The sequence below is a fragment of the Pieris napi genome, chromosome 18, assembly GCF_905475465.1.
Source record: "Pieris napi chromosome 18, ilPieNapi1.2, whole genome shotgun sequence".
Taxonomy (NCBI): Eukaryota; Metazoa; Arthropoda; class Insecta; order Lepidoptera; family Pieridae; genus Pieris; species Pieris napi.
The window spans coordinates 3765998-3781108 of NC_062251.1; the positions used below are offsets into that span (position 1 = coordinate 3765998).

General features: G+C 34.5%; 1 protein-coding gene across 2 annotated transcripts in view; it reads left to right on the forward strand.

Moving 5' to 3' along the window:
• LOC125058290 (ATP-citrate synthase) overlaps nucleotides 1–15111 on the forward strand; it is a 58813-nt gene that overhangs the window by 38517 nt on the left and 5185 nt on the right. For both annotated transcript variants that reach the window (XM_047662342.1, XM_047662343.1), the window contains exons 13-21: nucleotides 396–493; nucleotides 966–1064; nucleotides 2511–2626; nucleotides 3120–3260; nucleotides 4061–4200; nucleotides 5833–5981; nucleotides 6431–6520; nucleotides 7618–7760; nucleotides 14529–14691. In XM_047662342.1, the coding sequence (XP_047518298.1) occupies nucleotides 396–493; nucleotides 966–1064; nucleotides 2511–2626; nucleotides 3120–3260; nucleotides 4061–4200; nucleotides 5833–5981; nucleotides 6431–6520; nucleotides 7618–7760; nucleotides 14529–14691 (1139 nt within the window). The remainder of the gene's footprint in view (nucleotides 1–395; nucleotides 494–965; nucleotides 1065–2510; nucleotides 2627–3119; nucleotides 3261–4060; nucleotides 4201–5832; nucleotides 5982–6430; nucleotides 6521–7617; nucleotides 7761–14528; nucleotides 14692–15111) is intronic.

The window sequence follows — 15111 nt, forward strand, 5'->3', positions numbered from 1 at the left end:
TTCACATTATAGATATTTAACTAAAAATTTTTGGAATAATATTCCATTAAGGGTATAAAAATCGCTTTATCAATCTTAATTTTATACCTGTAATGATAATGGGAAATAATAAAATAATAATAATATTTTTATTGAACTCTGTGTCTTAGAGGGTACAATACATAATATTTAACAATTATTTAGATTATATACACATATTAAATAATAGTCTATACACTACACGGTCAGCTGCTGCGAACTATAGGCACCGCCATATTGGCCTTGGCTGCTATGACGAGCGCCTTTCACTTTATCCCTACTCCGCGGCCGACCGTCACGCGACATGCAACACAGACGAAAAAGTTTGATACGTAAAAGTTTCTGTAGTTTTTAAAGTATTAAAATTTTTTTTTCAGTATTCTGTGATATGGATGTTGCGATGAGGAAACATCAAGAAGCAACTGTTTTGGTGAACTTTGCTTCATTGCGTTCAGCATTCGACAGTACTATGCAGGTATGGTATAATATTGAACTGCAATTTCTTCCTTACAGACCAAGTCGATAGAGTTATAGATAGATAGGTACAGAGGGCGAGGTACGGTAGATAAATGGGCATATTCTGGATAGCACTTTCCAGTACTTTACACCACATAATTGTATCTTTTAGGTATAAAGAGTCACTAGGTGGTCACGAAACGTTTTACTATCCTTGGGTACAGAAAAACGTTACGGCGCGTGAAATGGGGGGGCCCCCCATTTCAAAAAAATTGCGTGGCGAAATACTTGAACGCTCCCATACGCAGAGTTGGAGATCCTCTTGAGACCTAACACACAATCCCTCATTCACTCACATGCACCCGCCACCCACACACTCGTGTAAACAGTTAAAAAAATTTTTTAATTTATACAAACAATTTTTTCAAGATCACAAATTTCTGGCGACACCATATTGAGGCAATTCGAATCTGTAAATGATTAATTTCCAGGCGATGCAACATCCACAAATCACCACAATCGTCATCATTGCTGAAGGTATTCCAGAGAATATGACGAGGAAGATCATCAAACTCGCCGATGCAAGAGGGGTAAGCTACCATACGCCATTTACATCACCAGTTCCCAAATCTGGAGTAGACATTTACATCACCAGTTCCCAAATCTGGAGTAGACATTTACATCACCAGTTCCCAAATCTGGAGTAGACATTTACATCACCAGTTCCCAAATCTGGAGTAGACATTTACATCACCAGTTCCCAAATCTGGAGTAGACATTTACATCACCAGTTACCAAATCTGGAGTAGACATTTACATCACCAGTTCCCAAATCTGGAGTAGACATTTACATCACCAGTTCCCAAATCTGGAGTAGACATTTACATCACCAGTTCCCAAATCTGGTGTAGACATTTACATCACCAGTTCCCAAATCTGGAGTAGACATTTACATCACCAGTTCCCAAATCTGGAGTAGACATTTACATCACCAGTTCCTAAATCTGGAGTAGAAGGGGGTAGAAGAACTGGTAGGAAACTTCTTCAGTCTCTAATCTCCAAGTCTTGCACAAGGATTTTTTTCTAGAACATGGAGGAACATGATACCGCCGTCCATGGACACTGTCAATGCCAGAGAGCTTGCGAGTGTGTTGCCGGCTCTTTAAGATTTGGTACGCTGTTTTGAAAGTCTAATTGAAAAACCACTTTAGAGGGTAGCTCCAAAAAAGAAAGCTGATTTCATATAGTGGTGGTGTATATATAATATGGAAACAAAACATCGAGTAATAAATGCTTAGCATCAGTAGGAACAGTCACCAGCTTATGCAGGGGTATGTGGTACTCGACCCACACCAGAATCTCTGCTAATCAGACTGGGTGATCCATACCCACTAAAACCACCTCGAGTAGTTCCTACAAAGCCGCGTTTAAGAGGCTCCGGGGTTGCTCTCGCATTCTACTAATGAAAGAAGATAACGAAAAGCGCGGCAAATTCTTTTTTTTTTAGTATGGTATCCCTAAAAGTTTGATATTTTGTGGATTACACTTACTTGATACTTGATTTTATTTTTTACCTTAATAGTAACTGTAATTCTATGAAATTAAATACAATACGTATTTAGTATTTTACTATTGATACTTAAAATGACAAAATATATTTATTATAAAACACAACTTTATTCGGAATAATCAAATCCTGCGAAAGAAACAAAATAAAAAATCAAATAAAACAAAGTTTAGGTTATTATACCTGTTAACTATTCGCAAAAAATATATAATAGAAATAAAAATGAGTAATTGCAAGTATCAAGACAATAAATCATACTAACCTAAGAAATTCAATGACATTCTGTGTTGCCATCCGAAAGTTTTCAATTATCTTCTTTTATTAGCCAGACTAGGAGATGGGCGTATCTTCTTCTATTTACTCCGTATCTTCTAACCTTATGATTAGAGATTAAAACTATGTAATTCTTAAAATAATTTTATAAAATTTCTTAAAGAAATTCCCAAAATAATTGCATCTTTTCGTTTAGGTTAATATTATTGGTCCGGCGACAGTGGGTGGCATCAAACCTGGGTGCTTCAAAATTGGTAACACAGCTGGTATGATCGACAATATTATTGAAAGCAAGCTGTATAGGCCTGGAAGGTAAGTTTTGTGAGAGTACCCTCTTTTTAATTTTGTGAGAATATCCTCTTTTTAATTATTAAAAAAAAGCACTATTAAATTTTTTTATACTACCCTCTTCCTCGTTATTTTTAATAATCTTTAATTTTGTGCGTCTACCCTCTTATTAATTATTCTAAAAAAGTGTATGTAATGTGTCGAACTACCCTCTTAATTATTTAAAAAACAGTATATCTTTTTCTTATTTTTTTTGGTAAATGTTGCCTTTTAAAGCAGTGTTTTACTCAGAGTGCGACTCTCATTCCTAAGGTCGTTAGTTCGAAGCCCGGCTGTGAACCAATGTACTTTTCAGAAGTCAGATAACCTACTGGCCCCATACAAACGATCACGAAGCACTTTTTTTAAAATAGGTTGTTTTTTACCTTTTTAACACTCAATGCTAGAGGGCTCGCTAGTGCGTTGCCGGCCTTTTAAAAATTGGTACGCTCTTTTATTAATAATATTATCTTTCCAGTGTCGCCTACGTTTCCCGTTCAGGCGGTATGAGTAACGAACTAAACAACATACTGTCTAAACACGCTGATGGCGTCTGTGAGGGCGTGGCTATTGGTGGAGACAGATACCCTGGAACCACGTTTATTGATCATTTGTTGAGGTAAATACTTTTAATTGATTTCAAAATATAGTTATAGTTTTAATTGGAATATAGACCAGGGTAGATAGGTCTAATATTTTTTTTACCATAGGAAAGTAAAGATTTCAACGAACTGAAAGCACACCAACGTTTTGTAAAAAGCTGATATTTTGACGGATAAAAATTAAAAACCAAAAACTTGTTTTTTTAGTTAATTTTTCACATACATTTTGAGGTTATGTGAAAAATGTGTGAATACAAAAGTTTTAGATCTTTTTATTACCTACAACTTTGCCATTTGCCTTTTTTCCATAGGACTTTTAGTTTTGCCGGAAATCGAGATAAACCGTTTTTTACCCTTAAAATCCCCTGCCAGTGAGGCTAAGATAGTTCTCTTGGCTCAAGATAGTTTTCTTCTTTTATATAATTTTTGAAGTTAGGCGCTTCTGAAAAATTGATGAGAGTGAAATTTTATGATGCCCGCGCACCGTGAAAATTAACAGAATGAAGTTGCCCACGAAAGATGCTACGGCATTGGACATAATTTAAAAACAACATTCGAATAATAATAGAATTTATGTTATACTTAATGTAAGAGAATAATAATAAATATTTATTCATTTAATTTTTCAAATGTAAACTGAACTTTATTGTCTATAATGACTCCATTTCCAGTCTTTGATTATTTAATTGTAATTAATTATTTGCATGCAATTAAAAACTATTTTTAATAATGCCAAAGAAGTACAACTTCTTACGCGCGTACATAAGTACACGCACCCTTTTTTTTCTTACTCGACTAAAGAACTAATATATTTCAGATTCGAAGCTGATCCGAATGTGAAAATGCTAGTACTCCTGGGTGAAGTGGGTGGAGTGGAAGAGTACCACGTCTGTCGTGCCATCCGCGACGGACTGATCACCAAACCCATGGTCGCCTGGTGTATTGGAACCTGTTCAGGTATTACCATGAAAATTAAATAGGTACCCCAATTGTCCCATTCAAGATGGGTTAATGGTTGGTGAACTCCTTACTAAAAATCTAATATATGAAATTCTCGTGTCGTGGTGTTTGTGGTTAAACTCCTCCGAAACGGCTTGACCGATTCTCATGAAATTTTGTGTGCATATTGGGTATAACTGAGAATCGGATATCTATTTTTCATCCCCCTAAATGTTATGGGTAGTCCACCCCTATTTTTTTTTTTAATTTTTAGATAAATTTTTTAATTTTTATTTTTTTATGATACAGCATTAAAAAATACATACAACCCCTAGTTTTCACCCCTCTACGATCAACCCCTATTTTTTTTTTATAAATGATAAACATGGCAAAACGACGCTTGCCGGATCAGCTAGTATATGTATAAAAAAATAATAAAATGTAGGTATGTATAATTTTTATAATGTCAGAGATGGCAAACCTTTTTGGCCGGACACATTTTTCAATTTCAATACGAGTCTGAACATCTGAGTCTATACATTTTATTTGTTAGTGAATGTATCCATTTTATTAAGTGCGGTATTAAGTGCGGCTCAACATTGATAATTACGTCCCTGTTCATCACAAACAGTAAAAAACACACAAGTAAAGATAACATTTTTTTTTTTTTTTAATGTTTACTAAGCTAAAGTATAAAATAAAGTAATTAAATTTAATTCATATTTTGAAATATTTGTTAATTTTATATTAGGTTACTTAATAGTAAATATTTAGATTTACCTTTTGGTAGGTAAAACATAAAAAATACGTAGCTTTTTTTTTATTGGGTCTATATATAAAATGGGTCAAATTTGTAAATTTTTCGGTGGAGAACTTTTTAGTAGCAACACTTATGAAATGTCAGAATTCTACGAAATTAAAAATCAGAGTATAGGTACTTAATAACGTCATCGGTTATTACGACCAAATATGAGTAGTCCCTTCGAAGTCGTTATAACAGATTTAGACAGATTTATTTTATATAGAAATTATGTAGTTTGAATATTGAAAATAAATGAGATTGGGAATCACTGGTATAATGGAGCAGTGTTGGCATAGTGGCTTAAGCGTGCGACTCTCATCCCTGAGGTCGTAGGTTCGATCCCCGGCTGTGCACCAATGGACTTTCTTTCTATGTGCGCATTTAACATTCGCTCGGTGCAAGAAAACATCGTGAGGAAACCGACATGTCTTAGACACAAAAAGTCGATGGCGTGTGTCAGGCATTGGAGGCTGATCACCCACTTGCCTATTAGATTTAAAAATGATCATGAAACAGATTCAGAAATCTGAGGTCCAGACCTAAAAGAGGTTGTAGCGCCACTGATCACTAGTATCACCAAAAATTGCGTGACGTAATACTTGAACGCAGGGAGATTATTGACCCCGCATATTGGGTGCAGAAAAACGTAACGCACCGTAACGTTTTTCTGCACCCAATAGTAAAACGATTCGTGACCACCTAGTGACTCTTTATACCTAAAAGTTACCATTATGGGGTGTAAAGTTCTGGAAAATCGAAAAAAAATATTAACAATAACGCATAATTCAATCCCCGCCCCGCATCGTTACGTTGTACTTGTACGCTCCCATAGACAATATTTTTTCTAGACATGTTCACATCTGAGGTACAGTTTGGACACGCGGGTTCGCTCGCTGGTTCAGCTTTGGAAAAGGCAGTTGCGAAGAACGCGTCGCTACAGAAGTATGGAGTCACTGTACCAGAATCTTTTGATAATCTCGGTGATGCTGTGAACAAGGTATTGGGTGTTCATCTTACATCATAAATTACGTGTCACGTTGTTTGTCCGCTATGGACTCCTAAACTACCGAACCGATATCAATCAAATTTGCACACCGTGTGTAGTTTGATCCAACTTAAAAGATAGGATAGCTTACATCTCAATTTATACCCGCAATTTTATTGCAAAATATTTGTTTATTATTTGATAGTCACAATTCTAACAGATGGCGCAGTGTTGAAAGTTCCAACGTTTCACATAAGCTACAATTTAATGGCATTACCACCAAAAAAGCATGGTGGTCCCCATGACTGGTGTTCTCCTGCCGTTTCCCTTGAGTAGGTTACTACTATGTAATATAACAAAAACCTTAGCCACAACAACGCTTGGCCGAGTCTACTAGTACATTATATAATTTTACCAGTGGACCCGACAGACTTTTTCATTCAATTTTTTTCTGTTTATAGGTGTACTTGAAACTGGTGAAAGAAGGCAAAATCATCAAGAAGGAGGAAGTGGAACCTCCCAAAGTACCAATGGACTATGATTGGGCGAGGGTGAGTAATCGTTAACTAATAAAAAATATCATTATTACAATCAATTTAATCATTAATTGTGAATCATTATTAATTAAATAGCTAAATATGACTTGCTTTGTAACTAAATTATAGCTTAGAACTTTTACTGAAGCGATAGTTTGTCTTTTTAAGATATATGTGTATAAATTATTATTAATAATGTTTCAATATGAATCCTTTTTTAAATTGTTCGGTATAGTAACTTACTTTTTCATAGAAAAAAACTAAAAGAGTATCTCTTTATATATTTATTCCATTTTGATGCCTGGCGTTTCACAATACAACGCTTTTTGAAGTCACTTTCTACCGCGCACCACCTCTTTGTGGAACGAAAAAACTGCGTAAAAACAATTTCGTAGAGAGAGAAAGAGTAGATGAAAATTTTACTAATTTAGTTTTTGTTAAGGCTTATTAGTGGCTTAGTTTCAACTAAAAATAGTGTTTTGCTTTTATTAATAATTATCATTCGTATCGTATTAATAATTATTCAGAAAGAATTAATTTTAATGATAGCGTTGATTATGAATCATTATTTCTCAAACTGTTTGTCATTATCCATTAAATTCCTAGTTTTATCAACCTTTTTCTCCTTTACTGTATATTATGAAACTCAAGGGACCAGAGATAACTTTCAAATACTAAGAGTATATAATAACAAAACAACAATAAAGTACTTTCTTAAAGATAATTTAATAAAACAATTTTAACCGGATTGAAGTTATGTATTTATAATTATTTTACATAAATTTAAATTTATCCGACGTTTCGCGTGCTTTACAGCGTGCGTGGTCACGGTGACTGATGACAAAAGGTGTTGAATGTCATAAATTATCACAGCTGTAGAAAAAGTTGTATTATTTGTATTTAATTCCCCGGAGTTGGTATCGACTAAAAGATAAAATTATGTAAAATAATCGTTAATACATAACTTCAATCCGGTTAAAAATTGCTTTATTAAATGTGTAATAGTTATAGCAATAAAAGACAATACTAAAGGTAATTTAGTTTCTCAACATTACAAAATTTTTAATGTATGTTATTATATAATTGTTAAATATAATAAATGTATGCTTCAGAAACTTGGTATCATCCGCAAACCGGCGGCCTTTATAAGCACGATTTGTGACGAGAGAGGTCAGGAGCTGAACTACTGCGGTGTACCCATCAGCCAAGTCCTGGAGAGGCAGCTGGGTGTCGGTGGAACTATCAGTTTGTTGTGGTGAGTGTTAATTTGACAGGCTTTTACATGGTATCATTATGGGGCCAAATTTATTGAACTGAAACTTCTTTATCGGGGTTGGAAAAAAATTTAGTGTAACATTTTTCCGTTACGCGCCATGTTGCTTTTTGAAGTCAAACTTCTTTATCGGCGTTGGAATGAAAGTTCTTTATCGACGTATGGGAGAAATTTTGTAGCAAATCGTCACGTTTTTCGGTTACGGGCCATCTTTTTCTTGTCCCTACCACGGTTGATCCGAAGAGATTCGAAGCCATTAATAACAAAAATATATAATAACGATAACAATACTACTAATTCTATTACAATTAATGAAATTCTTTAATAATCTTAGTACTACATAGTAGTACAGTAATAAGTTAAAATGAAATAATTGTATTTGTATTCATGTCTATGATAATAAAAGCCTTTTGTTAAACTTTAACTAATTTAACTTTATTTAACCAATTTCTGTAAAGTTGCATATAGTAGATCATTTTTCGAAAAATAAGGTCATAAAGAAGTTTCACTTCTTACGTGTGCGCACTTTTTTTTATACTAATACTAGCTGCTAGAGCAGCGTTGGCCTAGTGGCTTCAGCGTGCGAATCTCATATGAGGTCGTAGGTTCGATCCCCGGCTGTGCACCAATGGACTTTCTATGCGCATTTAACATTCGCTCGAACGAAAGAAAACATCGTGAGGAAACCGACATGTCTTAAACCCAAAAAGTCGATGTCGTGTGTCACTGGAGGTTGATCACCTACTTGCCTATTAGATTTAAAAATGATCATGAAACAGATTCAGAAATCTGAGGCCAAGACCTTAAGAGGTTGTAGCGCCACTGATTTATTTATTTATTAATACTAGCTGCCCCCGCGAACTTCGTTTCTCCTTAATGCCTACCTTTTTAGTACATACCCACATGGAACATTTTGCTATGCTACCCCAGAGACTGTTCGGTTTTCCGGAATGAAAACTTTTTTAGGTTTTTCTATGATTTTTCTCCATATAAACCTCTGCGTTCAAGTTATAAGTTTTTAAATAACAAATAAAAATAATAGTTGCTGTATCATTTATTTATTTATTTATTTATTTAATTATAAGTAATCTTACAGCTAACATACAAAATATTACAAAACAAACACTTATACAGTACAAAAAGCCAAAACAGATTACATAGATATACAATATTATATAAGAAAAATGTAACAAATAAGCGCATCAATAGAAAAAATATATGCAGAGAACTGAAATTTAATATTTAAAACAAAAAATAATACCAAATACAACCTAAACAAAATTCGAGTCTTCCCGCCCCTTCAAATATTTTCTCACATGTTCCTTGGTGAGGTGGAAAATATCAAATTCCTCATAATTAGTGTTATAGTTAGATAAAACCCGAAACATTGGTGAATTATGCAGGTAATTCGAGTTCGTACGAGGCACATGGAACAATTTTGAGTGTCTTGTCGCATATTTAGAAGGAATTTTAAAAGAAATTAACGACAGCAAATAGGGGCTATCGATCCGCCCATTAAGGATACCATGTAAAAAAAGCAGGTCTTGCTGACTTCGCCGACTTTCTAATGAGTCTAAATTAAAATAATTGCAAGAATGCGCATAACTATCGAAGCATTGGTATTTTTTAAAACTAAGGAATTTTACAAACTTTTTTTGTATATTTTCTATTGCTTTTTTATACTTAGTATAATATGGAGACCACATAACACTCGCATACTCCAGCACGCTTCTAACATAAGCAAAATATAAGCTTTTAATGCAATGTATGTTATTAAATGTCTTGCATGACCGCTTGACAAATCCTAGTTGCATATACGCTTTGCCTGTTATGTCATCGATATGTTGTGATAGGCCCATTTTTTCATCTAATAGTATTCCCAGGTCTTTTACTAATTTTACTTGTTTTATTGGGGTGTTATCGATTTTGTAAGTGTATTGAATTTTTTTGTTTTTACGCGAAAAAGTTATCTTATTACATTTGTTTATATTTATTGAAAGTTTATTTTGTTTATAGTATATTTCTAACCTATTAAGATCTTGTTGAATTTGATTACAGTTATCTATTGATTTTATTCTTAAGAAAATTTTTTGGTCATCCGCGAACATAAGATGTTTAGAAAAGTGAAAACAATATTTTATATCGTACAAATAAGCATTAAATAATAATGGGCCAAGTATTGAACCTTGGGGTACTCCTGATGTAATGTTAGTGAACATGCTTTTGTACCCGCATATTACTGTTGCTTGCCGTCTGTTAGTTATGTATGACTTTATCCATCTGTAAAGGTCACCACGTATTCCAAGGGAGAAAAGCTTATGTAACAGGATAATATGATCAACGCGATCAAAAGCTTTTTCTATATCCGTGTAGATAGCGTCAATTTGGTCACCCTCATCCATACCTCTCAGTATATAGTCAGTAAAAATAGTCAAATTAGAAACTGTTGAGCGATTTTTAGTAAAGCCGTGTTGTTGCTCCGGTAGTTGTTTAGTGATTAATGGACTTATAACATTATGTACTAGTTTTTCGAACAGTTTGCTAAAAGAATTAAGGATTGAGATAGGTCGATAATGGTCAATTCTGTTTTTGGAGCCTTTTTTATGAATAGGAACTACATGTGCTTCTTTCCATTTTAAAGGGAATGCACAGAATGTGTTAAGGGACAGATTATATATATGTGATAGTGGTGCTGCAAGTTCCTTACTACATCTTTGTAGGAAAACTGCTGGTATTCCGTCACTACCTGGACCCTTGTTTATATTTAAATTTTTTATAGCTTTAAAGACGTCGTGTTCCGTTATGTGAATGTTATTATATATGATATCTGACTCAGGTAGTTCAGGTAGGTCATAAGTATCGTCAGGAGAGTGGAAGACGCTGTTGAAGAATTTATTAAAACCCTCACAAATCTCAGGCTCCGATTTATATGACTCATCTCCAAGAACTAGCATACTAGGGTACCCAGATTTACATTGCCTCTTGTTTCTTAAGTATGACCACAACGCCTTAGGATTCTTAGCCATGTTATCTTGTACATGCTGTTCATAAGATAGCATGCACTTTTTGGATATACGCTTTTGCCTACAACGTAACAACGAGAACTCGTCATAGTCTCGCGGGTTCTTGTACATTTTCCAACGCCTATGAGCTTTTAGTTTTTCTTTTATGACGTGTATCAGAGACTTAGTGTACCACACGGGGTACTTATTATTGCATTTATTACGGCTTATTGGGACATTGTTTATAATAGTTCTATTCACAATATCATAAAATTTTGTTGTAACTTCATCTATAGTGTCTCCATTAAGATGCTGTGTCCAGTTGACCTCGCTTAGTTCCTGATTAATAGCTTCGTAATTACCGCGATAGAAATTATACTTTTGACCAACTTTTGGAGACATTTTGCGCAGAAGTAAGTCAGTTGCATCAATACTTAAACAGGGGTGGTGCATATCGGGCTTAACCAATGCTATGTCAGCTCTGGTATTATCTAGAGAGACATTACTTAATATTAAATCCAACACATTGTTACAAATATTGGGAATAAAATTATGTTGTGTTAGGCCAGAAGAATTTAACTTTTTTATGAAATCTTCGGAGATTTCTTGTAACTGGGTCGTACCCTGCTTTAAAATAATAGGTCCCGTGGGAGACCAGTTAATGATAGGAAGATTAAAGTCACCAACAATTATGAAGTAATCATTTGGGTTTGATTCAATTATATGACTGAATGAGGAAATAAACGTCATAAGTCGTTGCGGCTGCTTAGAATCGGGAGGTATATAGACCAATCCAATATGAAGATTACGCCGACCATTAGCTCCAAGTGAATTTTCTGGTATAGTAAGCCACAAAGTTTCGACGTTAGTGCAGTTCCATTCAGGTCTTTCATAAGCCTGCAATTTAGGAGATATAAAAATTAACAAACCTCCCCCATATTTTTTATGTGATGTTTCTTTAGTTCTATCACGCCGAAACATAGTATAATTATCCCCGCAAAGTTCGCTGTCGTAAAACTTATCGCTTAACCAAGATTCAGTTATTAAAACAATATCAAAAGTAGATAAGAGTAGATTGCGATAAAATTCAGTCGTTTTCGTCCGTAAGCCTCGCACGTTTTGATAGAATATGGTTAGGGTTTTATCCAACATTTAAAGAAAAATCTAAACGTACCAACGTTTATGCAAACATTTTTATTTAGGTAGGAAGATCTCGAATTCTGCGTTACTATTAATGTGAAATTGTAAATCAAGAAACAAAGCGCTGCTAAAACCACTGAAAAATACACGAACGATGCCGTAAAATAATTAGTTAAATAATAAAAATACAAATGCAAAGTTGAATCTAAGAAATTTTTGATAAATCCCGCTCCGAATTTATTGTAATGGCTGGGGACTCTTCGTTTCTGCGTAAAAAAATGCAACAGTTTCTGACCCAAACGAATTTGTAACCTTTGTTCGTAGCCATTGTTTTAACCTCTTTTAGCAGATATTTGTTTTCAGGGGTCAGGTGCTCGTTTACAAAGAATTTCTTAGAATTACCAGCCAAACCAATATCAGACGTTTGAATTCCTCGCCTTTTTCGTAAACCGGACAAAATTTTATCTTTAATGTCGCGAGATCTGAGACGAACAACAATTGTTTTTGGCTTTCCTGGCGTTGATTGCTTCGGCTGTACGCGATTGGCGAATTCAATATCGCCCGGTTGCAATTCCACGTCAGCATGTTTTGCAATTTTTTGTATTAGTGAGCGTGTCGACTCGTTGCTAGTTTGAGGTAAACCTACAACCTCAATATTATTCATTCGGTTCCACTGCTGCTGCTTAGAAATTTGCGATTTTAGTTCACTTACAATGGCATTGCTATTCGAGAGATCATTCCTTAGTATATTTAATTCCTCCCTTAGAGATTTTGTTTCTTCAACGAATGGAATCATGAAGGACTTAATTTCTTCTCTCAATTCCATAATAAGAGAAGCTTTTAGAGTTTCGATCAGCTTATTCTGTATGTGACCCAGTTTAGCGTCGATTGCCTGGTTAATTCCCTCTGCAATTACCTTCTGCAAGTCATCCCTAGACAAGTGCTTGTCGCTTTGTCCTGGATCCTTTTTATGACGCCTCGTGGAGGCTTGTGGATTTTCAGGCGATGCATCAGGGCAGCGCCGTCCTCTACGCATGCAAGGAGGACATATCCAAGTGTCACTTGATTGTTCCACTGTAAGTCCTGTACAGTTACTGTGACAACCTCTAAAGCACTGTATACATTGAATCTGCGTGCTTATGTCTAGGTCCTTGGAGCATGCAATGCATTTGAGCATTTTATCTATTCCTCAAATTTTCCCTTCCTTATTATATAGAAGAAAAAGGAAAATATAAAAATATAAAACAAAAATAAAACCTATATGTGTCGACACTCAGGATCGAACTGGCTTCAGTTAGATTTTCGTTAAGAACTTTTGTACGGAGCCACAACGTTCGTGACAAGTGATCTGAATAAATCGTATAGTATGATAAATTTTAGTTGCGTGAATATCAATGACCTGTTTAAATAATATTTAATATTTGTATTTCTAGTCTCGCACTCACTTTGCCACTATTGACCTTGCACTAAATCACTTCATGTATCCACAATATCACTTATTGTAGGTAAATGATCTCACTGCATTCTTGGTGGTATCATGCGTCGCGTATTGTTGACGTGGTCCTAGAAGATCTTATACGCACTTTTTCTGCTTCTTCTGGGGCTGACAATATTTGACAAGGTAGTTCTTCAATAACACAGTTCGATTTTCACAGTTAATTTGGGATTTACCGCTTATATTTATTTTAAACATTAAATTTATGGATACGATTCGTCAACGTGTACGCTACCCTCAACGCGACGATTTAAATGTGTATCATAAATAATAAAAACAAAACATTTTGTTTAAAAAATATTTTTTTTTTGGCGTTGTCACCCCTTGTCACTTTAGGGTTTGAAAGATAGAAAGTAGCCGATTCCCCGACTTACTGGATATGCATAAAAAATTTCATAAGAATCCGTCGAGCCGTTTCGGGGGATTATGGGAACGAACATTGTGACACGAGAATTTTATATATTAGATTATTAAGAGGAAACATTTGTGTTTTTGTATGTATCTTTGTAATGTTTTCACACAAAAACTACAGGACTGATTTCAAAAATTATCATCGCGTCGTAACGTTTTACAAAAAGACACACCCCCCCCCCATTCGTTACGTTATACTTGAACGCTCCCTTAGAAATATATATAAATCTGTATATTGATTAGATAATTAATAATCTGAAAGGAAGTAATTAAAAACTAAGAAAGCTAAGTAAAATGATCTTAAATTAAATTATAATTATTCATCTGTCCTTTATTACTTTAGTTTGTTTTTTGTTCCTGTTTAGTTTCTTTTTCAGAACAACTATTTGTAATACATGTATTTTTCCACTTCTTGCCTACCTTATGTAATTTAATACTTTTTTCTCTTTTCTCACAATGGTTGCCTGGAAGAGATCGCTCGAAAGCGATAAGGCCGCCAGTTGCCTTTCCTTTACATGTAATTTTGTTAAATTTTTATATTATAAAGCAACAAAGTGTAAATAAATAAAATAAAACTTTTATTTTAACAAAAATACCTATATCTAGTAGACTTTTCCCTACCACTTTTATCGACGCGAGTAAAACCGCGGGGCATTGCTAGTAATTATTTAATTAAAACTTGTGCGTTTTGATTAACTTCAGGTTCCAAAGAGAGCTGCCGGAGTGGGCTTGCAAGTTCTTCGAGCTGGTGTTGATTGTGACAGCGGACCATGGCCCCGCAGTCTCTGGGGCCCATAACACCATGGTCACAGCCAGGGCCGGAAAGGACTTGATATCTTCTGTTGTCTCTGGACTTTTGACAATTGTAAGTAAAAAAAAAAACGGTGCGTGTACTTATGTACGCGCGTAAGAAGTTATACTTCTTTGGCATAATTAAAAATAGTTTTTGATTGCATGCAAATAATTAATTACAATTAAATAATCAAAGATTGGAAAAGGAGTCATTATAGTCAATAAAGCTCAGTTTACATTTGAAAATATTTATTATTTTTTTCTAATATTAATTAATATTGATTTAAATATTCAATTTAAATCACTTTAGATTATAATTCAGACGCACATATAAAATTCGCACTTGTATAATGAAAACACGTGTTTTAAATGTAGAAACTCAAAGCTTGTGGATAAATATTATAAATACACAGTGAACAGAGGCGGCGTGCGTGCCAACATGCGCCACTAACTTCATTCTGTTAATTTTGTGTCACTGTATTATAGTATGCCT